Genomic DNA, 24,422 nt, shown 5'->3' with positions numbered 1-24,422 from the left:
TGTTACATTGAAATTTACTGCAGAATTACTAATGTGTGTCTTTTTACTGAGGTCTGTTTTCCCAGTGAGGGTGTATCATGCTCTCACATGTATGTGTTTTAGAAGACATGGGAAGGTAGAAGGAAGAGGAGATCAACAGAGAGATGGACACTGTTTCCATTGGGTCACATTTCCTTTCAGTCTTTTTTCTGTCTCTCTTCGCTTCTCCCCCGTAGGCGCAGCTGCACTGAGGAGACCCTAGATTTGTGCTTTCCCACCTAGCCTTGTAATGTGATGGCTGCTGAATTGCGCTGGAGTTGTGGTCACTGTCATTCCATCTTGTGGAGGGTCCTCCTTAGCAAGGGGCTTGGTTTTCAAATTGTCTAGGGATTCCTGGGTGTATCCACCCAAGTTAAAAGGGCTAACGCATTTCCTTTATGTCAGAACTGCCAGTGCAATACCACGCTTTTAAATTCGTGCCCTGGTCCCCCACTGCATCCCTCTCTGTTCTATTGCCATGTTGAATCTCTTTTAAAAACATCTCTATTTATTTATTTGACTTCAGTGCGTCTTAGTTTCAGCATGCAGGATCTTTTAGTTCTGACATGTGAACTCTTTGTTGCATCTTGTGGGATCTAGTCCCCTGATCAGGGATCAAACTTGGGCCCCCTGCACTGGGAGGGCAGAGTCTTGGCCACTGGGCCACCCCCTCTATCGAGTCTTTTTGTGAAGACGGGGGCCTTGTATGTGCCAAGTGCTTCACACTCAGAGCCGGTGCTCAGATACCTTTGTTGAATGAGCCAAGTGAGTGACTATGGATGACTGGCACTAAATTGAGCTTTGCAGGGCAAGTGGATGAAATCCGTGTATTCGCTTCCTGGGGCTGCCCTAATGAGGCATCGCAGACTGGGGGGCTTAAACAACAGAGATATTGTCTCCCAGCCTGGAGGCCAGAAGTCCGAGACCATGGTGTTGGCAGGGCTGGGCCTTCCGAGTATCTCCCCCAGCATCCCTTGGCTTGGAGATGACTGTCTTCTCCCTGTTTCTCCACTCCCTTTTCCTCTGCATATCTGCCACTGAGTCCAAATGTCCCCTTTTGGTAAGGACACTCATCTTAGGATTAGGGCCCCCTCTCACCACCTCATCTTAACCTGATCAAATGCAGTGACCCTTCTCCAAAATAAGATCATGTTCCCAGACACTGGGGGTTAGGACTTCACATCTTCTGTGGAGGTGGGGGTTGGTGGGGGGGGACCCACAGTTCAACCTGTAACAATAAGCTTTCACCAGGTGCATCGCTTTGTTTGGAGGGTGTGACTGAGTTTATAGTAGGGCTGTGGCTGCATTTGTGGAAATATTCAAGCAGTGCGGACAACATAACCACACTTGGCATTGGGTGGATGGCTAACAGACCCTCATGCCAGTGCTGTTTCTGTTATAATGGGTCTTTGCGAGATGTAGCGACATTTTGTTTTGTAAGTGTGGCTCTGTTTTTCAAAAGGATAAAATGAACACTGAACTGTTTATAAGGAGATGTACAGACAGGCATTAGCTGCCTGGCATTTACAAGAAGAGAAAACATCTGGAGTTGCCTGTGTGCTCATGTGGGTGTGGAGTGCCGTACGGACAGCGTGTGGACAAACGTCTCTCTGCCTCTTTCCCCTTAGCTAAGGTTTCTGAGATCGACGAGGAACAAGAGGACCCCTACCTGAATGACCGCTGCCGAGGTGAGCCCGGCGCCTCCCCGAGGCCGGCTGGTGGTTAACGAGGCCCGAGGGAGGGCCATGCTAATCTCTCTGGGAGTTGACCTCAGGCTCTGCTCAGGTTCACTCGGATTCACCCGAGACGTGCCCTTTGGCTGGGAGTCAGCTGGAGGTCCCGGTCACCTGCACTCCTGGGCTCCTTCCCTTCCTCTCCTCCTCGCTGGGACCTGGTGGGCGAGTGAGGGAGAGGGTGGGCTTCTGGCGAAGAGGCTGCATTCTTGTGGCTTGTAGCGAAGAAGCTAGCATTCAACGCCCTTCAATCACGGCCCACAGACTCAGTTGATAACTCTATGGGGGGGTCACTCTGAGCAGGGACCACCAAGGCTGGCGCCCCTTAAGGGATGGGGGTGAGTGTCACTTCATTTTGTGGCCTGGAGCTCCAGCCGTACCATCTGTAATATCCCTTTGTCTCATAAGAGTGATGCTTTCAAATTTAAAGTCAGTGGGGCCTTGCAGCATTGTTTTCCTTAAGATAAGACTTTATTTCTCACGATGGAACATTCCTACACGTTTGGACTGGCAGGTCTGCTCCCCGGGAACATTTCGTGACTTGCCTTGTGTTTGGGCTTTAATTAGGAAGCCAGTTTAATCACAAAATAAGGTGGTCTGTTACAGTGACGCTTGGCACCGAGGCCTCAGGTGGGGGAAGGGAGAGCAGAGGGCCCCAGAAAGACCCATAATCCTTCCTGGGGAGCGTGGGAGGGTCTTCCTAGAGGAGGGCGGGGGTAGCTGGTTTGCAGTGGGCCAGGATGGACTAGGCAGGGGAGTGACGTGGGTGGGGGGGCTGCAGCAACTGGAGCAGAGCCTTGAAGACCCCTAGCAGCAGGCCCTGGTGGGCGGTGGGTCGGGGGAGGGGCAGAGAGAGGGGAAGAGGCTGGAGAGGTGGGCAGGCCATGCAGGCCCTGGGCAGCAGTCCAAACTTTATTTCGTAGAATCTTTGTTTGGTGGAGGTTTGTCCCCATGAGATTAGCTCTTTGAGCATCTCGCTTGCTGCCCTATGGGAAGCGTGGTTGGAGGGGTGGGTACCAGGTGAGTGAGCGGCTGGAACTGAAGCAGTGGCAGTGGAAGTGGGGTATTGGGGCCCCACACACCCCTGCATCTGTCAGATCAGGGCCAGACCTTGGGGGTCTCCCATGGGAAGGGGGTTGCTGGGAAGGCTGCGGTGGGCTCCAGCCTGGGGAGCCTGCCTTTCTGCATCAGTCCCCCTTGAGGGCACTTCCTCTGGCCCCATCCAAACAAAGAGAAATCACCAGGAGGTCCCTGGGTACGCCAGGCCTCCGCTCACATTTGCTCTGATTCCAGGTGGCGGGCCCTGCAAACAGCAATGCCGGGACACGGGGGAGGAAGTTGTCTGCTCCTGCTTTGTGGGGTACCAGCTGCTCCCAGACGGCGTCTCCTGTGAAGGTAAATGTCGTCCTGCTCCGAGAGCCTCTGCCTCCGCTTGACACTCAGGCAGGGCCCGCTTTGCACAACTAGGGGCCCTGTTTGTAGGTGAACTATGGCCCAGGACCAGCTTTCCAATATCCTGCAGCCAGGGCTCTCAGCCAGAAGAATGTGAACACTGGGCTGGGAAAAGGGGGTGGGCTTGGGGTCTGCCCGGGCTCTGAGTCCAGGATCTGCTGGGTGGCCCTGGGGGCATCCCCAGCCTCTTTTTGCCCCCCATCTGTGAGATGGGGGAGATGGAGGGAGGGGACAGCCCTGAATAGGAGGGGGTCTCTAGGGTCACACGACTTCAGTTCGGGGCCTGGAGCTTGCTGAGCAGATGCTCAGAAGGAGCAATAGATCTGAAATAGATCAGCCAGGGAGACAAACCATTGCTTTCGTTTTGCTCTGGTGGGGAGCACCCAGGGCTCCGCTCCGGTACAGAGCATGACTATTACAGACCCGGGGGACTTGATGGATGCAGAGAACTGACCCCACTCTGCTTCCTGGTCCGTTCCTTCTGATGACGCGTCAGGATCAGTTGTCCTTGCCAATTCTGCATTGCCTGTGTCTCTCCTAGATGTCAATGAGTGCATCAAGGGCAGCCAAAACTGCCGGCTCGGAGAAACCTGCATCAATACAGTGGGCTCTTTCCGCTGCCAGCGTGATAGCAGCTGCGGAACTGGCTATGAGCTCACAGAGGACAATGACTGCAAAGGTACGGCAGGCTCCGAGTCGCAGAACCTTGCCCCCGGGAGCAGATGTGATGTGATGAGAAAGTGGCTTGGGGGGTCCCGGGCTCCGCATGCTGTGTCCCCTGGTGACTGCCTGGGGCGCCGGCCGGCCCTGTCACTAGTGAAGACTTAGCTTCTTTACCGTCATGCTGAGTTAATGACAGTGGAGAGTTTGGGTTTCTGAAAAGGCTCAAAGCACGATCATTTAAAAACGAGACCGGGGCTGTCCCTGCCGTCCAACGGCTGGGGCTTTGCCTTCCAGTGCAAGACGGTGTGATGAGTTCGGTCCCTGGTCAGAGAACTCATATCTCCCATGCCTTGTGGCCAAATAGCAGAACACATAAAAGGGAGGCAATATTGTAACTATATAAGAATAAGGACTTAAAAGCAATTTAAAAACAACAGCAAGACCCGAGATGAATTTCAGGTGCTCACACGTGCGTTCTACTCCCATCCCCCCCCATTTGTTTTTTTTTTGCACAACAGCTGCCGTCCATCTGATTCCAGCCTCCCTTGAAGTTCAAAGCATGTTCCCTTCCGCTGCGTAAAAAGCATGACATTTTTGGCTGCTGACTTTTCCCCGCCAAACCATAGATGTTATTTGGCAGATAAGCCTTTGATGAGGATCTGTTAGAACATAGTTTTCTGTTGAGGGTTTCCAACCCTTCAGAACGACAAAACCACTTGTGTAAAAACGTTGGTTGAATTATGAGGGTAACTCAAAAGCAAGTCACACCCTCCTGACGTCTGAGGGCCTTTGGGCGAGCTTGGTGCTCCCCACCCCTGCAGACTCACTGGGCGGTTTGGACCGCGAGAACCCAGGGGCCCCACCAGCTGAATATACACTTCTGAACATCTGACAGCCCATGAACTTCAAGGGAAGGGCAGCCAACACGTTCAGTCATGACAGTCACCATTGTTAATATTTGGAATATTGCAAGGACTGAAGAATGAATAAGTTTATAGGGACTGTGTTTATTGCCACTAAGATCATCATTGCTTTATAATCTAAAACTAAACATGTGCTTAGCCTGAAATGAAAACCAAACCAAACCAAACCACCTATTGCCAGGAAAATGTCTGGGTTATTTATTATATAACAGAAAATTTGCATCATAAGAGCCTTGGGGGGATAGTCAGAGTTTTAAGTCTTTAGCAACATGAGCACTGTTTGGCTAAGGCTCTTGCTGTATGTGCCCTCTTTATTGGAATGTTTTGGGTTATAGTCTGAATAACGAGCATTTAAAGAAAAGAAAAAAGCTCTCTTGTGATTTTAAAGTGTTGTAAGATGCTTCTGGCAGGACTCTTGCTAACAATTTCCTTTTTTTATGATGTACCAGATATTGACGAGTGTGAGAGTGGTATTCATAACTGCCTCCCCGATTTTATCTGTCAGAATACTCTGGGATCCTTCCGCTGCAGACCCAAGCTACAGTGCAAGAGTGGCTTTATACAAGATGCTCTAGGCAACTGTATTGGTAAGACACCGCTGCCAGGGCTCACAGGGTCCGCCAGGCAGGGGAACCGTCCGGCCGTGGGCCCTGTCTCTAGAAGGCGGGGTCCTGCACAGGGCAGACAGAACAGGGTTGGCAAGCTTTTTCTATAAAAGGCTGGATAATAAATGGTACATTGCAGGCCGTGCGGTCTCTGTTGCAACCCCTCTGCTCTGCAGGTTGCAGCTGGCAAGCAGCCACAGTTAGGTAAACAAGTGGGCGGGGCTGTGTCCCAATAAAACTTTATTTACAAACACAGGCGACAGGCTGTGTTGGGCCCCAGGGGTCTAATTTAGCAATCTCCGATGCATTCAAGAGAGCTTGAGTTTTGAAATCAGAGACACTTGCTGTTGAACTGAGTGAACTGAGTGCGTGCTAAATCACTTCTGTAGTGTCTGACTCTTTGCATCCCCATGGACTGTAGCCTGCCAGGCTCCTCTGTCCATGGGATTCTCCAGACGAGAATACTGGAGTGGGTTGCCATTCCCTTCTCTAGGGGATCTTCCCGATGCAAGGATCGAACCCGCGTCTCTTATGTCTCCTGGATTGGCAGGCAGGTTCCTTACCACTGGCGCCACCTGGGAGCCCCAGGGAAGCCCTCAGTTAGTTTTAAACACTGCTGCCCTGGGACCAGCCCAGGAGACAGGAGGTGGGCCTGCTTTCTCCTGCAGTCGCCACCTGGCTGGATCACTGTATGCTCTTGGCATTTGAGTCCAGGTCTGCCACCTGTCCTTGCCCTCTGCCCCAGCAGAAGATTCTGGGTCCTCCCTTGAGGTCAGACAGATGTCCCCCTGGATGTGAGCTGCAGGTGCCACCAGCCAGAACCCATGCTACTGGGGCTGCCCTGTCACCCCCCCCGGAAAGGCTGGCAGCGCCACGACAAGGGACCGAGACTTTCTATCTTCTGTCTGTCTCAGGCCCTTGCAGATAAATCTGTATCGATCTTTGATTTGGAATGGTGGTTTGGACTGAAAGCCCTGCCCCCTTTGATTGCCATTCCAGGATATTTAAAGACAAACAGCAGCAGCCCCTTAGGATGGGGGTGATTTTATCTGCAGCCAACCCCAGTCTTTGTTCCTGAAACGCCCCCTTTTCACGGGAGGCATCTGAGCGGTAGGGGCCTCAGCTTGGCCGCCCTGGCCCCTCGCCAGCCCCCTGCCCACCGAGCTGTTGTCACTCAAAGAAGGGGGCTGGGGAGCAGGAGGCTGACCGCTCTCCCGGGGCCAGGAGGGGGAGGGACCTGCCCAGACTTGCAGGGGGCTCGCAGGGGGCTCCGCGGAGGAGGGCGTCTGTCAGGGCTGGAAACCCTGACTCATGGCAAAATCAGCCCGAGTTCCACACAGAAGGAGCATTTGCAAGTCTCGACTTAGCCCCGGTTTCCCACTCCCCACCCCCACCCCAGTTTGGGGGTGCCCCTCTGTGCAGGGGAAGGGGCCAGAGCAGGAGCCGGGGGCCCAGCTCCCCCCACTCCCTGAACTTGGGTCTTTGGAGGTCCTAGAGGGGTCTCTCTTTTCGTGTGCCCACAATCCTTGCAATCAAGTTCAGGAGCTTTTGTTTTTAAAAATTCTTATTGATTTAAAAAGTTTTGTCCCTCTTTATTTGTAAAAAAGCGAGCAAAACCCAAATGTAGAAAGGGACGGCTTCTTCCCTGCTCGGCAATGCGTGTGAGTCCTAGACTTTTGTTTTTATTCAAAGTGGGACCAGACAGTTCTGCCACTTGCTTTGTTTTTGACCTACTGATGTGTTTTGATATCATTTCATGTCAGTACCTTTATGTCATCTTTTTATCGTGCCAAACAAACCTTCACAAGAAAGTAAATCGAGGAAAAAGGAGGGGTGTCAGGACGGTTCAGGGCCAGGCAGTCCCCCTCTGCCACCCTCGATCCTGGGTTCCCTGCTCACACACTGCCGGGATGCCACCCTCCCTCCCGCAGGATACGCTGACCTGTGGTGGGAAACTCTGGCCTCGAGTATAGCCAGAACCATCTTCCTGGGGCTTCTGGAGCCAGCCCTGGGCCCCGGGAGCCTGTCTGTTCCCCCCTGGCCACACCGGGCGGCCCCGTAGCTGCAGGGCTCCACCCAGGGGACCAGCGCGCAGGATGGGAGTGGGTCTTCGCGGGCAGAGGCCTCCTTCCCAGTCACAAAGCATAGAATGTTCTAGGCCTTTCAGGTCTGGTCATCGAGGGCCTGGCCACTATCATGTCTTCTCCAGGTTTTCTCTCTTCCTCTGTTTCCCACCGCCGGCCCATCTTCCTTTCTGCTTTGGTGAGGATGAGAGAAGAGGCTGGCACTGGGCTGCCTGCACGGCTGATCCACGCCAGGGGTGCTGGGTTCTGTGGTCATGGGTTAAACAGAGCGAGCGGGGGTCCTTGGCAGCTGGGATCATCCGGGCTTTTCCCATGTGGGGCCCTAAGAGGCTTGTACGAGGCCTTCGCACCCTTCTGAGACCTTGTCTGTTATTTGCTGTTTGTCCCCTCTCCCGGCCACCCATTCATTGGCTCCCTCCCTGTGGCCTGGGCCCTGCCTTGTGGCGCTCACAGGCTGGAGAGCTCACCCCTCTGTGGGGCGCGGGTTTTCTCAAGGGCCACCGGTGTCCGTGGTGCAGGATTTGGGAGCTGTAGATCTGATCGTGCACAAGGCTTGAGGGCAGGTAGCGGTGTTGGTTCTGAACGCTGCGTTAGTTCTTGACACACGGCCGAGCTTTCTTCTCTGAAGGCCTAGAGCATAAATACCAACCTCACTGATCCTAGGGGCTGTCACAGCCACATGGGAGCAGCCGTAGATGCATAAAAGCTCGGGCCTGGCTGTGCTCCAGGAGAACAGAATTTACAAAGACAGGAAGGGGGCTGGATGTGGCTGACAGGCTGTGCCCACCCCAGATTTCAGGGCCCTTGTCGCAGCCGGGAAGCAGGAGACCCTGGTTCTGTACTGAGTGGGCCCCGGCTCTGGCCTGAGTTCAGGGACTTTCCTGTTTCTAAAATGCAGATTTTAATCCCTGTAAGCCTGTCTTGTGGGTTCGATGTGGTGGTCGAGGGCAGGACTGGAGACAAAAGCTTTTGTAAACTGTAAAGCGCTGTGCCGGTGAGACCGTTCTGACAAAGGCTATTGACAGGGTGAGGAGGGACCCAGGCTGGCTGTTGTCTGGGGAGGATGGGGCTGGGCTGTGAGGGGAGAAGCACAGCTGGTCCTCCACCATCACCCCCTTCTGTTAGCCCCCGATGATTATAGGTGATTTGGAAAACCTTTAGGCCCTTTCAGAAGGCTTCTTCTGGTAGGAATTTCACTCTGCAGTTTTGCACCAGGGCTGATCATGAGCAGCCATGTAAACCCAGTTCTGGTTGGTTTACACGTGTTGGGCCTGTGTTCGTCACAGGAGTCCCCCTTCAGAGGGGTGTGCAGTCAGGGAGGGAGCCCACTGGGCCGTGAGCTCAGAGCTGCCCCTCCCCGGGGCCAGAGTTCACACAGACCCCCCTGGACCCCGGAGTAGGGATGGGGATGTCGGGGGAGCTGTGCCGCAGAGGCTGTGCTTATATGAGAGGTGTATCCACCTGGCAGACTGGGGCGATGGCTCCCCAGGCAGGCGCAGAGTGGGGATCAAGTGGCTCTGGAGGCTGAGGCCAGAGGCTGGGCTGCAGGACAGACCAGCCACGTGGCTGGGAGGCGGGCGGGGCCCGCCAGTCACTGGAGGCGCCCAAAACACTAGTACCGACACGGAGGGGGCCGCCACGTCTGTGTTCCTCACCCCTGCTCAGTTCAGGGAAGATACTCATTGACGGTGTGGAGCGTGTGAACCCAGGATGGCACCTAAATTGCCAAGTTCACTGGGTGGGACTCACAGGCGGTGGCTTTGGCTTTCGTGCAGTGGAAGATGGAGGTGTTGAGGGCTTAGGGGCAGGGAGATGGGCCCGGTAAGGGGTGCTTAAGGTGGGGTGTGCTACTGAAATCTGGAAGCCGGTGGGGAGGTTGTGCTATGTGGTCCAGGCTGAGCGCATCATCTTAACTCCATCTGTGGTTTTATAAAGAGGAGGAAGATGGGAGTTTTTTGGAGATCTGGGTGCTGGGTTTGGGAAAGCCCTCAGGTTTAACCCTGCCGTCTGTCTTTCCCCTCGTAGATATCAATGAGTGTTTGAGTATCAGTGCCCCATGCCCTATTGGGCAGACGTGCATCAACACGGAGGGCTCCTACACGTGCCAGAAGAACGTGCCGAACTGTGGCCGTGGCTACCATCTCAACGAGGAGGGAACCCGCTGCGTTGGTTGGTATTAAAAAAGAAAGCCAGTTTGAAATGAACTTTTCTGTCTGCTCCAGCACAACCCTCCCTTCTCTGGAAGGAGAGAGCAGATCCCCAAAGGAAGCTGTGTGTACCTGTTCATCTATCCTATGGCTGGTCTCCAAGCCTAGGTCTTTACTGGCTATTGCCTGGACCGTTGCAGTAGAATGCCAGCGCACCTACTGCCTCCAGCTTTGCCGCTTCAAGTCTGTCCCATTCATTCTGAGCTGAAAGCTCTCTCGCCCTTTCCTGCTCAGAGCTCCTTTTGCTGATGACTCCTCACTGGGGCAGACAGAGGACTGATGCTCCTGCTTGGAATTCGTGCGTGTGTGAGGGTACTCAGCCGCTTCAGTCGTGTCCAACTCTTTGCGACCCTATGGTCGCAAAGGACCCTATAGGGGTCTAAAGGACCCTAAAGAACCCGATAGCCTGCCAGGCTCCTCTGTCTATGGGATTCTCCAGGCAAGAATAATGGAGTGGGTTGCCATGGTCTCCTCCAGGGGACTTTCCCCAACCAGGGTTTGAACCCACATCTCCTGCTTTGCAGGCGGATTCTTTACCATCTGAGCCACCAGGGAAGCCCTGCTTACGATTCAGTCCTCCTGAATTGAACCCAAGCTCACAAACTTTTTAATCCAGATGGAACAGGTCTTGCTGCTCCCCCAACAAGCCCTGCCCGTCTCTGTCTGTGTGACTTTTGCTCTTACATCAGTCCCTCTGCCACCTGCTCCTACCTTCCTGTGGGTTCAGGCAAAGGCATCTTGCGCCCATCCTGCCCAGATCCCTGCCACGCAAAGGAGTCTCCTCCTTCCTCAGCCTCTCCCCAGTCCTGCGGCACTTCCTGCTTTACTTAACTGGGGCCACTGCTGGCTCTCAGTAGCAGGAGTCCCCCGAGGGTAGAGGCTGCGTCCAGTCAGCTGTCTCCCCAGTGCATAGGACGTAATCTGGGAAATCACGTTGAAGAATTAGATGGTGCCGCTTTGTCAGTTACGTTTTAGCAGGCTCCTTCCTTGCCTTCCGTTCTGATCATGCCCCCTCCCACACTAAAGGGTTTTCAATGTGTCTTTCTTTTCTGCAAGATGTGGACGAGTGCTCTCCCCCCTCTGAGCCCTGTGGGCCGGGGCACCTGTGTGTGAACTCCCCTGGAAGTTTCCGCTGTGAGTGCAAGGCCGGGTACTACTTCGACGGCATCAGCAGGACGTGTGTGGGTATGTGTGTGTATCCCTGCGGGGGTGGGGATGGCTGGCCAAGTGACACCAAGGAGAACCAGCCTAGGCTGCACCTGCAGTGACCGTGGTCTACTCCTGACCTCTGACAATCCTGAGTCCAGACAGTGCTGGAGAAGAGACCTGGATCGGGAGACCCCCATTCTAGTTCCAGCCGTGCAGCTCCTGAGGGGTGCTCCCGGGTGTAAGCCAGGTTCCCCACCTGTAGAACAGGTGCTCTGCTAGCCCCGAGACTCCAGCCCCCTGGACAGATGCCCCAGAGTCTTTGTGATTTCCCAGAGAGTCACCGCTGACCTGCAGGGTGCAGGGCCCAGAGCTGTGTGCTCCCTCTGGGCGGTGAGAACCCGGGATGGCATGGTGACCCGAACTTGGGGAACCAGGACAGATCCTGCTAGTGGACGCCTGCCGCCCCCAAGCCAAGGTGCTCAGGAGAGGCTGGTCCCTGCCCTCCCCTGCTCAGCCCCACGACACCTTTGTCGGGTCCCAGAAGACCCTCCCTTGGGCTCCAGGATGGAGGGCTTGGGTGGTTGGCCACATGCCCAGACATACTGTCCTGGAAGGAGCGCGAGGCTTCCCCAGTGGGCAGAAAGGCAGGGTGGTCCCAGCGCCCCCACTGACTTGCTGTGGGACTGGTCACTGCACCTTTCCCCAGGAGAGGAGGGCGGAGAAGTGGGGGACAGAGGTCGCGAGCTGACAGGGAGGACGCTGCCTGAGCCGCCCGCCCGCTCCGTTTCAGACATCAACGAGTGTCGGCGGTACCCGGGCCGCCTGTGCGGCCACAAGTGCGAGAACACGCCGGGCTCCTACTACTGCAGCTGCACCATGGGCTTCCGGCTCTCCTCCGATGGCCGCTCCTGTGAAGGTGAGGGCCGGCCGTGGGCGGGGGTCGGGGGACGCTGGGCCTGCATCTGCTCCTCTTCCCCGAGCTGCCTGCCTCCCCGCCGCTCTCCCGGCAGGCCCGCTTGGGAACGACTCACTTGCACCCCAACACGTATCAGATGATGTGTCAGCAGGAGCGATGCCTCTCAAAAGTTGCTTGTCAGGGATGATGGCCCTCCTGGTTTCTCCTGGGTCCGGGGAGTGCCAATAACACCTGTGCACACATGAGGATGGACGAGTGGGATGTGGCTGAGAGTGTGGAATCCAAGGGCATCTGACCCACCGCCTTCCTCACGTGACCCTGGGGGGTGGCTGACCTCACCAGCCTCAGTGTCCTCATGGGGGAGATGAGGTTGTTTATGCCAAAGAGGGGGGCTTCCCTGGTGGTTTGGTGGTAAAGAATCTGCCTGCCAATTCAGGAGATGTGGGTTCGATCCCTGGGTCAGGAAGATCCCCTGGAGAAGGGCATGGCAACCCACTCCAGTATTCTTGCCTGGGAAATCCCATGGACAAAGAAGCCTGGCGGGCTACAGTCCATGGGGACGCAAGAGTCAGACATGTCTTAGCCACTAAACAACAACAATGACAGAGGGAAGCAAAAGTTGGATGCTTGTTTAAAGTGGTAAGACAGATTTTATTTACATTTCTGCAATAGAGGAGAGAGAGTTTGGCATAAACTGGTCTTAACTCCACCAAGACAAAAGGTGCAGGCTTTCTAAATGCTGGGGCCTGCTGAGGAGCAGCACGGAAGGATGTTGAGGTCGGCGGTCAGTGCAATTAGGCCGGCTGTGTGTGCTCACTGGCTCTGACCCTCCTGCAGAGTGTAGGAGTTGAGGGGGGGCTCCCTCTTCTTGACTGCATTTCAAAGGCTTGGTTCCCATGTCCTCAGAAGGACACTCCTGGGTTGCAAAAGATACATCTCAAAGGGACAGAGGCAGGGTTTACATCTGCAGGTTTTCTGAAGTAAATGCCTCTAAGGAAAAGGGAGGTCAGGGCCTACAGTCTGGCGTGGGCTGGAACACACAGCAAGTTCTTTGGCAGTGTGGAGCTTTCCCAGGCAGGCATTTCAAGGGTCATGGTCTGGGGCTGATTCTGATATTTGGTCAGGTCTCTGGTGGGTGGATTCGACCAAGTCGAACTGGTGCCAAGAATAACACTGCCTCCCTTTGATGGGATGGACTGAGATGTGATGATAAGCCCAGGACCTGGCACATAGTAGGTGCTCAGCAGATGTCATATCTTACACAGGAATTTGGTGAGGAGGTCAGCAGAAATTGAGGGTTTCTGGCCACCCTCAGCAGTCCCTCACAAGCTCCCTTCTTTGCAGCGCAGTTCCCAGGGGCTGACCTGTAGAGCCAGCCTCCAGACACGGCAGGTCTTATAATTCTGGATTAAGAAGGATGATCACAGATATGCCAGGATGCACCCCAGCATGTAATTCTCACACCGAAGGATGGACAGTATGAGGGGCTCCTGGGTGCTAGGCTTCCCCTGAGATTCTGGGATTCGTCCCCAGGAACCAGACCCAACACACAAACGTAATGACAAGGAACCAGATTCATGCGTGGCGGGATGGGGGGGGTCCCTCGGGCCTGGGTTCAAGTCCCAGCTCTGTCACGTTTATGGTCTTGAGAGTAGCTTGGCATTTCTGGGCCTCAGGGTCCTCATCTGCAAAACGGGGCTAGTGAGACCCACCTAGTACCACTCGTAGGGGTCATGAGGATGAAACACAATGGAGGCTGTCCAGTGTTTCACGGTGCCCCGCGTGAGATGACGCGCTCGTGACGTGCAGACTGCTGGCATCGTTGTTACTGTCGTCTGTGGCTTGTGCTCTCCGTGATGACTCCTGAACGACCGAATAGTAGATACTCCTACCTGTTAGTGGACGATTTTGCCCCAGACCAGGGCCCGGCCAGCCTTGCTGCGTTATTCCACCAGCGAGCAGTCATAAAGCACCCTCTGCCCCAGGTGTGTAGCGAGAACATGGTTCCTGCCTTCAGGGAGTGTCCCTGGGACGTGATGAGACACCACGGTGGGCAGAGGTGACCAAGTGCGCAGGGGGTCAGGTGACAGCCAGGCCAGGCATGGGGGGCTGCAGCGGTGAGAGGGGGTGAGACAGTAAAGGACATTCTCCCCTGCTCACCCCTCCTGCCCTGCTAAGAATTAGCAGTAAACAAAAGTGAGAAGGGACTTCTGGGCCCGAGGTCGGCAAACATTTTTCTTCTGAAAGCCACACAGTAAATATTTTAGGCTTTGCCAGCCGTGTCCCATGTGCCTCCTTAACTCTGCCATTGTAGTGTGTAGGCAGCCGTGGACTATGGCAAAGGAATGAGCGTGGCTGTGTACTGATAAAACTTTATTTGCAAACACAAGTGGTGGGCCGGAAGGTTGCTGATCCCTGTTCTAGGCAAAGGGAACAGAATCAAGAGCTGCAGGGTAGGTGTGGCTTGAAGCCGGCAGTGGCGGGGGTGGGGAGATGCCGGAGCCCCCAGCCTTGAGGGGCTGGAGCGGGAGCCTCTCTCCCTTGGGGAAACCTCAGGCAGGTCCCTGGCCCTACATGTGGCAGCCTCTGCCTCTGTGTGTGTGTTAACTCGAGGGAGGTCATGACCCCTCGACCAGGAGCCCAGGGACTCAGTTCTGAGCGGTGGCCTCGGGGACCCTGTCTCTTTCAGACGTGAACGAGTGTAACAGCAGCCCCTGCAGCCAGGAGTGTGCCAACGTCTACGGCTCCTACCAGTGTTACTGCCGGCGAGGCTACCAGCTCAGCGACGTGGACGGGGTCACCTGCGAAGGTGAGCGGGGAGAGGCCTCCTCTCTCCAGTCCCCCACTCCCCGCTCCTCCTGGCTGGCGAGTGGCCTGGGTTTCTTTTCTCTGAGATGTGTTTGGATGGACTTTACCCATTGTTGAGAGTGAGGTTTGTAAAGGAGGAAACCCACTCCTGGATTTTCTTTAGTGCCATAAAACGGAATAGTGGTGATGGCCATGGGTGCCGCCCGGACCTCGAGCAGGGCAGGGGTGGCGGAGGCGGGGCCTAGGAGGCACATCCCTCACTTGACCCTTGGCCTCTGGCCTTTCAGAAGCCCCTCACAGTCCTGGGCCACCCTCCTCTGTAACATCCGGGTTCATCCCACCCTTACCCGGTGGTCAGAGGATGAAACCAAATGATGATTCAAGAGCACTTCATACGTGCCTGGCACAATGTTGGTGCTCAGAGGGCAGCTGTTTGTAAGGTTATTCCTATTTTTATTATATAATGTGTGTCTGTTAGCATGTTTATAATCATGGCATCAGGATGGAGCCGGGAGGGTACCTCTGTCTGTGCCATTCCAAAACCCTTGGATCCCCTTTGTTCCCCAGCCTCCCTCTCCCTGCCCCGCAAACTTCACACCAAGAACTTGCTGTGTGGCCCTAGGCTAGGCTTTCTCCCTCTCTGGGACTCAGCACGCCCTTCTGGCGGGATGGTCTCAGTGGCCGCCCCAGCCCTGGTACTTTGAGACCCTCTGTGTCCAGCTCACCCTTGGGGCTGACTTCCAGGTCACAGCTCAGCCCACTGGGGGATGTAGCCCAGCCTGGGTGGGGGGTCCACACGGATGCTGAGGGTGAGCTTTGCCATCGCAGACATCGATGAGTGCGCCCTGCCCACGGGGGGCCACATCTGCTCCTACCGCTGCATCAACGTCCCCGGGAGCTTCCAGTGCAGCTGCCCCTCGACCGGCTACCGGCTGGCCCCCAACGGCCGCAACTGCCAAGGTGAGTGGGGCAGGGTCCCGGGGTCTCCCAGGCCGTCTCGGGGCTCTGCTGGGCGGGGGGAACCTGAGGCCCAGCAGCCACAGCACAGATGGGGTGCGTTTCGGGGGGACGACTCTGTATCCTGGGTGTGTCCTCGCCCCACGGTCACCCTGGTCTCCCATACTCAGGCACGCTTATTCAGCGGGGGTTCTGAGTCCTCCTGTTCTGCCTCAGGCAGCCCCGGGGAGGCCGGAAGTGGGGCTGATAGCCTTTAAAAGGAAGACGTCCAGCATCAAGGAGGCAGGACTTCAATACCCAGCAGACCCCACAGCTTAGCATTGCTGTTTAGTCTCTCATTAAGTCACTCGACACACCCAGGCCCTGCCAGGAGTTAAGGGCAAAGCAGGGAACCGGTGGTGCAGGCCTCTGTCCCAGGGCGCTGGTCTCCCCTTGGCAGGGGGATGGACCTGGTCAGGGTGAGTCCCCACCCTGAGGTCTCTGTATCGAAGAACTTTATGGCCGGGGTTCCCGCAGGGGCCAGGGATCGGCTAAATGAAGGGTGAGTGGCCTGCATCCTATTCTCGGCTCCCGGTTCTAAGAACACGCCAGGGGTCATCGCATCACTGTCTCTTGGGTTACTGAGAGGGGAGCTAAGGAGATATTTGTGAATGAGCAACCCCAGAACGGGCGTGCTGGCCTTACCCTCAGCAATGGCTGCGGCAGCTGAATCAGAGGTTGGGACTGTCCAGCCCCTGCAGCGAGCCTCCTACGGGGCTGGCGGCCCGGAGGCTCTGGGGGCCGGGGTTCTGCAGATGTCCTTTCTGGTCATGAAGGGGGTTTGCAGACTGTGATCAAAGGCAGCAGGAGCTGCGGCGTTTGCTGGGAGGGACTGCTCGGCTATCCAGAGCTCCGGATGGAAGTCGCTCTGTTTGCACATTTCTGAAGGAGCAGATGACCTGGCCAGGCGCCCTCACCGCAGCCTGGGGTCCTGCCAGACACAGCGAAAACACATTCCTGAGCCTCTCTCGGGCTTTGAGACTGGGGCCTGCTGTTTTTGCACCAATGGTCAGGATTTGGCACCTCTTCACAGATGCCTCAGGGCTTCCCAGGTGGCGCTAGTGGTAAAGAACCCGTCTGCCAATGCAAGAGACAAAAGAGATGTGGGTTTGATCCCTATGGTGGGAAGATCCCCTGGAGGAGGGCATGGCAACCCACTCCAGTATTCTTGCCTGGAGAATCCCATGTACAGAGGAGCCTCGTGGGCTACAGTCCATGGGGTCACAAAGAGACCCAACTGAAATGACTTAGCACGCATACATGCAGCTGATGCCTCTAGTATGGTCACGTCCCCTGGACCCACCATTTGGCTGCTCCGGACAGTTGTGGGGTGGGGGACGACTCCTGATGTGCCCCAGGCCTGGTTCTGGTCCAACCCAGATGGCCACTGACTTTGGAAACTGGGCACAACATAGACTCCCTTTCCGCCTCAGTTTCCTCATATGTAACGTGGGGCTAGTGGCTTCTGCCTGTTCCCTCCTCAGATGTTAGAAGTGGCATGTGAGGTAAGGCTGATGTACCTTGAGAGCCTTGGAGAGGTGCTGGCTGCCTGGGTTCAAAACTCAGGTCCCCCACTTATAAAATGTGTGGCCTTAAACCAGTCACTTAAGCCCATGAGCTCCTCCTAAAAGGAGGATAATAACCAGTACTTGCCTCATTTAATTATACTGAGAATCAAGTGTTTCCTGTAAAACACTTCAAGGGCCATCATTTAGAGGTTGCTGTTGTTACTATGCTCACTCCAGGGATCATGAATAGTCGGTAAATTAAATTTAAATCTCCTATAAACAAAAGAGCTGGCGCGGGGCTGTGCTCAGGAGAGCAGCCAACGGAGGGCAAGGATGACCTGATCCCCCAAACCCTGGGCACCCCCATCTGGGCCGGGGATGGCTTGGGGGGCCTCAGCCTTCACCGTGCTGCCTTGGGGTCTCCTGCAGACATTGATGAGTGTGTGACCGGCATCCACAACTGCTCCATCAACGAGACCTGCTTCAACATCCAGGGCGGCTTCCGCTGCCTGGCCTTCGAGTGTCCCGAGAACTACCGCCGCTCCACAGACACGTAAGTTCCTCGGGCCTCGCGCTCATCTGTCTGTGTCGGCCTTCCTGGGGGCCGGGCTCCCGGCCTACACGAGGCGGAAGGGGGTGTTCATGAGCTGTGTCCTCCCACGTGGGTCTTGGGAAGCTCAAGGATCCCTGGTTCTCAGGCGCCTAAATGCCAGTGAGACTGGTCTCAGAGAAGGAAATTGGGCTCAAACGGGCTGAAAGTCGGCGGGCCTCCTCGCTGACCCGCCTGCACGTGGAGCCAGGCAGAAACCTGGCCTCTGCTTCCTGGGGTGGAGCCTTGGGCAGGGGACAGCTGTCTGGACCTCAGTGTCCACCTCTGTGGGATGCAGAAGGCAGAGCGTGCCGACTCGGATGGAGGTAGCGATGACTCTGGGTGGGTCACACCTGAAAACCAGATTCTGTCCGACCCAGTGATGGTGTGGGAACAGCACAGAAGGGTCTGGGTTCTCAGCTTGAAGCTGTGTGTCCATGTGTCATTGTAAGCTCACTGACTCTCAGGCCATGGGATGTCTGCTGGGGTGTCCAGAAACCCTGCTCTTCAGGGAGCAGTAACGACCCTCTGGTCTTGCCACACACGACCCCACCCCTTGCTTTGTTGGTTGGGTTTCCTTTCCTGCCCCCAGAGATCGTTTCAGGGAAAGCTCCTTGGTGGGAGCCGATCTCAGGAGCGTGGATGCGGGATCCCTTCCTTCCTGGCCTAGGCAGAGCCAGCACCCAGCCAGGCTGCCTGGGAGACTCGGCCTCTTGACCTTGGCCCTGCTTCTCCCGCCATCTGGGGCAAGGGTCCCAGGCCCTGTCGTGTACTTGTTCTGGCCTAAAGCTAGAGCAGGAGATGCTCTTGTTCTTCGCAGCATCGGGGATGTTCAGCCTCTGGCCTCACCCCCTCCCCACCCTCTCTGTTTCCCTAGCAGGCCTTCTTGCCAGTAGGGAAAAGCCATCTCAGGGCTGGGTTTGCCAGCACTCAGCCTTCCAAGAGCCGGGGGCTTATACAACAGGCAGTGCTGGTGCTCCTGAGCCGGAAAGAGCGGTCATGTCCTTTTTCTGAGGCTGAGCTGCTCCTGTCTGTCTGTCCATGCTCCCTCATTCCCTCCCAGGCCCTTGTCTGTGTCTGGGTTCGAGGATTCTGGAAGATGGGCTGGTTGCTATCGACCTCAGACTCAGGTGCAGTCACAAAGGCAAACGGGGAGGAGGAGGCTGCCCTGCACGGGGTCTTCACGCCTCCGACGCTGGGGGTGGGCAGGCTGGCATCGCATGCTGAGACTGTGGCTGCGGTCGGCTCCCCTCCCCGGTCCTCACACGTGGGTGCTGTGGAGTCCTTCGCCGCGCCGCAGCTGGGGACGGTTTTACTTATTTGGGGACTGTTCACCTTGAGCCTACTGTGTGCGGGCACCTGGGCAGACAGTGGGCCTGCAAAGGGCCCTGGTGCCCTGCTCTGAGCCCAGGAGGAGCCCATGCAGAAACAGCCGTGGGCAGAGTGCAGGTGTGCTCTCATCAAGGAGGGCTTCCGGCTAGCGGCGGGGTTGGGAACAGAAGGCAGGGGTACTTAGAGTTGGTGAGAGGGAGGGAGTGGAAGGTGGGATGGGCGTGGACCTGCATTAAAGGACAACAGAGGAGTTCCAGCCAGGAAATGGGGTGCCCCAGCAAGGAACCACGCCTGCTGACTGAGGGGTTGATGCTCCAGGGCGTGGTCTGTCCCCATCACTTGGGTTCATCACCCTGCTCCCTGGGGGATGATAAGGAGGGAGCACCATCATTGTCTGTATTAAGCGCAGGAAGTGGGCGCCATCCACGGTCAAGGTGGGGGTGGGGGCGTTGAGGCTCTGAGCAGCCCCTCCAGGGAAGACTGTGGACCCATTGAGCAGGTGCTGCTTGCCAGTGCCACCCAGTGGCCAGAGCAGAGGCTGGGAGGTGGGTGGAGCTGGGAAAGGTGAGTCCTCTGCCCTGAGGGTCCGGTCTGTGACCCCTCACTGTTCTCAAGCCTCACGGAGATGCTGTGGCATTCTGGAACGATCTGGCTTTGGTGTCAGCTTCACTTAGGTTTGCCTCCCAAGCTCGGTCCATTCCAGGTCCCCTGACCTTGCCCTTTACCGTCAGCAGGTCCCGTAAACTTCTTACTGTAAAGGCGTTGTGGTGTCGCCCTCTGGGTTCCTGTTGGATGACCTGCGATTGTGGGGATACGGCTCGCTCTGGGTTCAGCCTGGGGGGCTGGGGGTAGGTGCCCCCAGGCACGTTTTACTGCCAGTATTTATGGACGGAAGGAAGGCAGACGGTGGCCCTGGTGTCTGGTTCAGGACAAAACCTGGGAATCTGCCTGGAGGAGGAAGGAACCAGGCCTGGGACTCCCATCCTGCCCTCCCCGCCTGGCTCTCCTGTTCCTCGGTGCCGTGATCTGGGGTCTTGGTCACCTTGGGGCCCGTTTTCCTCTGTAACACGTGCTGACAATACCTACTTGTCAGCGCCTTGAGGATTAACTGTGACGCTCCGGGTGCCCAGCCCACGGCCAGCGTCGTGCCTGGGAAACAGAGTGGTGGTGAGGAGGATGGCCACCAGCCACCCTGTTCTCATCCTCAGAATCCAGACGTTCCTCAGAGCAACTGCAGCTGTGGCTCTGCGCTGACTGTGTGCCTGTGGGCTGACTGTGTGACCGTCCGGGTCTAGAGTCGCTCAGTCCTCAGACGGGAAGACGAGACTCGGCTTCTGAAGGGCTGTTGAGGAATCATGGGCCAGCTAGGAGCCCAGCGCTGGGCGCAGGAAGTGGGGGCCGGGCCTGGAATCCTCAGTTGGCAGGCCTTGGGGGGTGGGGGTCTTGTCTTGGTTGCCTTGTCATGTATCGGGGGGGCTGTGTCTCTGGAAGCACAGGAGCCCCGATAGCTTAGGGCCATTGACACGTCGTGTAGATGTGGGCAGGACACAGGCCAGAGCGCCAGGGGAGGCGAAGCTGAGCCTCTCAGCCCTGCGGACTCCTCAGACTGGAGTTTTCTGTTTCACGGCCCTTTTCTTTTTCTGCAAAAACCCTCTTAAAGAATTTATCTGACCTTCAGAAAGCAATTTTTACAAGTTAAAAGCGCTGTATTAGAAAGGACCCAGGAACCGGCACTTCCATGGTTTAACATTCAGGGAGCTTTGACCAGCAGGATTTGAGTCTGTCTCTTTCTCTCTCTGTCGCTGGGCCTCAGCCTTCTCTCTCTCTCTCCACAAACAGTCTCCTTCTGGCCAGTTTCCCCGGTGGCTGAAGGGCGGTAACTGGAGCATGACCCAGCAGGCCGGGCCACAGACCGCAGGTCTGGGCCCCAAGGACTGACCAGGCTGTTAAGATCCTGACCACACAGTTCCCTCCTCCCCACAGCAGGGATATTCAAAGTGTCCCTGAGCCCGGGATGGGACCGAAAACATCCTCTTTACCCCCTCAGCGGGGCAGACCCCGAGACCCAGGGTCTCAGACGCTGGGGCCAGAGGGAGGCTGGCGGCCTTAGCTGGCACAGCTCCCGGCCCCAGGGTGTGACTCCGGTGAGCGGAGTGGGTGGCAACCTGCCCTGGCTAGTTCCTGGGGCTTGTGTCCAGAACGACAGGAGCTGCCGGCGGGGACGGCTGTGAGCTTCAGGCGGCCATACCTCCCAGGAGAAGGCGCTGGCCTTGAGGACCTTTCTTCTCTGGTGTGTGGTGACTTCCAATAATTGCATTTCCGTGGAACTTGGGGTGTCCTGAGTAAAGTCGTTGAACTGAAAACTTGGGGCACGTTGTTCTCTCATGCGGGTCGAGATGGAAACCGAGGTGGGTGGTCCCCGGGTTCTGGGCCTCCTCTGCTCTGTGATAGATGCGGTGGCGACGGCCCCTCCTCCATCGATACACACCAGCTGACAAAGACTTCAGTGCCGCCCCCGGTCTGACAGGCAGTTTGCCAGAGGCAGTAGTTACGCTTTCTGGGATGTTTTTAGTAAGTATGGGGTAGAGCAGAGTGGGGTCATTGAAGTTGCAACTGACCAGGAAAATCAGGGCCGAATTTACTTGTGCACGTGTATTAATATAAAGCACGTAGTGAGTGTCAAGCTGATGCTGGGTACTGGAGACAAAGCCGAAGAGCCGTGGGAATGGAGTGGTCTGGAAGGAGCCTGGCCCAGAAATGCCCAGAGGGAGGAAGGGCGTGGGTGCTCTGTGGGGTCGGGGGTGTGGAGACCATCGGGGAGGAAGTAGTGTTCTGCTCTCTGGTGTATGATGGCTGTGGGGGCGATAGCAGAACTTCACACACACCTCACGTTCCCTGCCTTCCACACATGCCGTGTTAATCATCTGGCAAGTCAAAAGCCTGATCTTGGACGTGGGAGACGTGGGAAAATTTAACACACATGATGGAGACTCTAGCACCACCTGCTGGCCAGATCCACCAGGCCCTTCCTGAAGCAGCTGTGTGTGTGTTTGTGTGTGTGTACACATAGCCTTTGAAGTGAGGGCTTCCCAGAGCAGCTGGGGTTGTGTGTGTGTGTGTACACATAGCCTTTGAAGTGAGGGCTTCCCAGAGCAGCTGGGTGTGTGTGTGTGTGTGTGTGTGTACACATAGCCTTTGAAGTGAGGGCTTCCCAGAGCAGCTGGGTGTGTGTGTGTGTGTACACACAGCCTCTGAAGTGAGGGCTTCCCAGATGGCTCAGTGATAAAGAATCCAGCTGCCAGTGCAGGAAACATAAGAGATATGGGTTCGATCCCTGAGTCAGGAAGATCTCCTAGTGTAGGAAATGGCAACCTGCTCCTGTATTCTTGTCTGGGAAATCCCATGGACAGAGGAGCCTGGCGGGCTACAGTCCGTGGGGTCACAAAGAGTCGGGCCAACTTTGCCTCTGCCATTCAGTACAGACTGTGGAGTCATGGACAAGTGCTTTGGTCTTCCTGTTAGTAAAACAAGAATCGTGTGGGACAGCAAGGGGAGCTTGGGGAAAGAGAAACTCTGACTTACCCAGCACGAGGCCAGGCATGTTCCATGGTTTTTCCACAGTCACCTGGCGCACCCCGATTTGGCCTGGACCTGGGTGTCTGTGGGGGTGGGCTGCCCCTCAGCAGTACCCACACCTGCTTTCTTTCCCATTGCTCTCCTCTGCCTGTGAGCTGTCTCCCTCACAAAACCTTCGTCTTCAGTGTTCCTGATTGTCACATGCCTGTACTAGCATGGAGCTCATTCCTAGGGCTGCCATTTCTAAGAGCTCAAAATGGTAAACGGCCAAGTAAATGAAAGGATTCCAGTGAGTGAGTCCTGATAAAGAGCCTGGGCATAGGATGTAAAAAGAGACAGTGCTTGCTAACAATAAATGCCAAGTGTTAAATAAGTTCTGGTCACCCAACACGAGGCTTGGAAACTGAAAAGCTGAAATGGAGGCATGATGGAAGACAAGGACAGTAAGTAGTAGATACTGCCAACTGGAGAATCCAAGCACAGTTAAGATGGTGAAACTTCCTGGGACACGCTCTGTCAAGTCCTGTGGGGCTCAGCACCTTGGCTCTGCTTCTAAGGCAGCTGCCTTCTCATTGTGATGGAGTTCAAGAGACAGAAGATAGGCCTGTTCTTATCGTCTCACAGAAGGTTAGAACCTGTCCCCATCCTGTCACAGGAAGTTAGAATCTGTCTTTATTCTGTCAAAGGAAGTTAAAACCTATCCTCATAATCCTGTCACAGGAATTTAGAAGCAATAAATATTCTCTCACAGGAAGTTAGGACCTGTCTCCATCATGTCACAGGAAGTTAGGATGTGTCTCTGTCCTGTCACAGGAAGTTAGGACCTGTCTCCATCACGTCACAGGAAGTTAGGACCTGTCTCCCTCCTGTCACAGGAAGTTAGGACGAGTCTCCCTCCTGTCACAGGAAGTTAGGACCTGACTCCATCGTGTCACAGGAAGTTAGGACCTGTCTGCATCCTGTCACAGGAAGTTAGGACCTGTCTGCATCCTGTCACAGGAAGGTAGGACCTGTCTGCATCCTGTCACAGGAAGGTAGGACCTGTCTGCATCCTGTCACAGGAAGTTAGGACCTGTCTGCATCCTGTCACAGGAAGTTAGGACGTGTCTCCGTCCTGTCACAGGAAGGTAGGACCTGTCTGCATCCTGTCACAGGAAGGTAGGACCTGTCTGCATCCTGTCACAGGAAGTTAGGACCTGTCTGCGTCCTGTCACAGGAAGTTAGGACCTGTCTGCGTCCTGTCACAGGAAGTTAGGACCTGTCTGCGTCCTGTCACAGGAAGGTAGGACCTGTCTGCGTCCTGTCACAGGAAGGTAGGACCTGTCTGCGTCCTGTCACAGGAAGGTAGGACCTGTCTGCGTCCTGTCACAGGAAGGTAGGACCTGTCTGCGTCCTGTCACAGGAAGGTAGGACCTGTCTGCGTCCTGTCACAGGAAGGTAGGACCTGTCTGCGTCCTGTCACAGGAAGTTAGGACCTGTCTGCGTCCTGTCACAGGAAGGTAGGACCTGTCTGCGTCCTGTCACAGGAAGTTAGGACCTGTCTGCGTCCTGTCACAGGAAGTTAGGATCTGTCTGCGTCCTGTCACAGGAAGTTAGGACGTGTCTCCGTCCTGTCACAGGAAGGTAGGACCTGTCTCCGTCCTGTCACAGGAAGGTAGGACGTGTCTCCGTCCTGTCACAGGAAGTTAGGACCTGTCTGCATCCTGTCACAGGAAGTTAGGACCTGTCTCCATCGTGTCACAGGAAGTTAGGACCTGTCTGCATCCTGTCACAGGAAGTTAGGATGTGTCTCCATCCTGTCACAGGAAGGTAGGACCTGTCACAGGAGGTTAGGACGTGTCTCCATCCTGTCACAGGAAGTTA

The 24,422-nt window shown here is 55.8% G+C and overlaps 1 protein-coding gene across 2 annotated transcripts in view; it reads left to right on the top strand.

Moving 5' to 3' along the window:
* The window catches only part of FBLN1 (fibulin 1), an 81,021-nt gene that overhangs the window by 25,328 nt on the left and 31,271 nt on the right, over positions 1–24,422 (top strand). For both annotated transcript variants that reach the window (XM_043880909.1, XM_043880910.1), the window contains exons 5-14: positions 1,647–1,706; positions 3,045–3,146; positions 3,745–3,882; positions 5,239–5,376; positions 9,504–9,647; positions 10,742–10,870; positions 11,625–11,750; positions 14,440–14,559; positions 15,387–15,518; positions 17,492–17,615. In XM_043880909.1, coding sequence (XP_043736844.1) covers positions 1,647–1,706; positions 3,045–3,146; positions 3,745–3,882; positions 5,239–5,376; positions 9,504–9,647; positions 10,742–10,870; positions 11,625–11,750; positions 14,440–14,559; positions 15,387–15,518; positions 17,492–17,615 — 1,213 coding nt within the window. The remainder of the gene's footprint in view (positions 1–1,646; positions 1,707–3,044; positions 3,147–3,744; positions 3,883–5,238; positions 5,377–9,503; positions 9,648–10,741; positions 10,871–11,624; positions 11,751–14,439; positions 14,560–15,386; positions 15,519–17,491; positions 17,616–24,422) is intronic.

The sequence above is a fragment of the Cervus elaphus genome, chromosome 22, assembly GCF_910594005.1.
Source record: "Cervus elaphus chromosome 22, mCerEla1.1, whole genome shotgun sequence".
Classification (NCBI taxonomy): Eukaryota; Metazoa; Chordata; class Mammalia; order Artiodactyla; family Cervidae; genus Cervus; species Cervus elaphus.
Note: the sequence above shows the minus strand (reverse complement) of the source record. Positions and strands in the feature narration are given on the sequence as shown.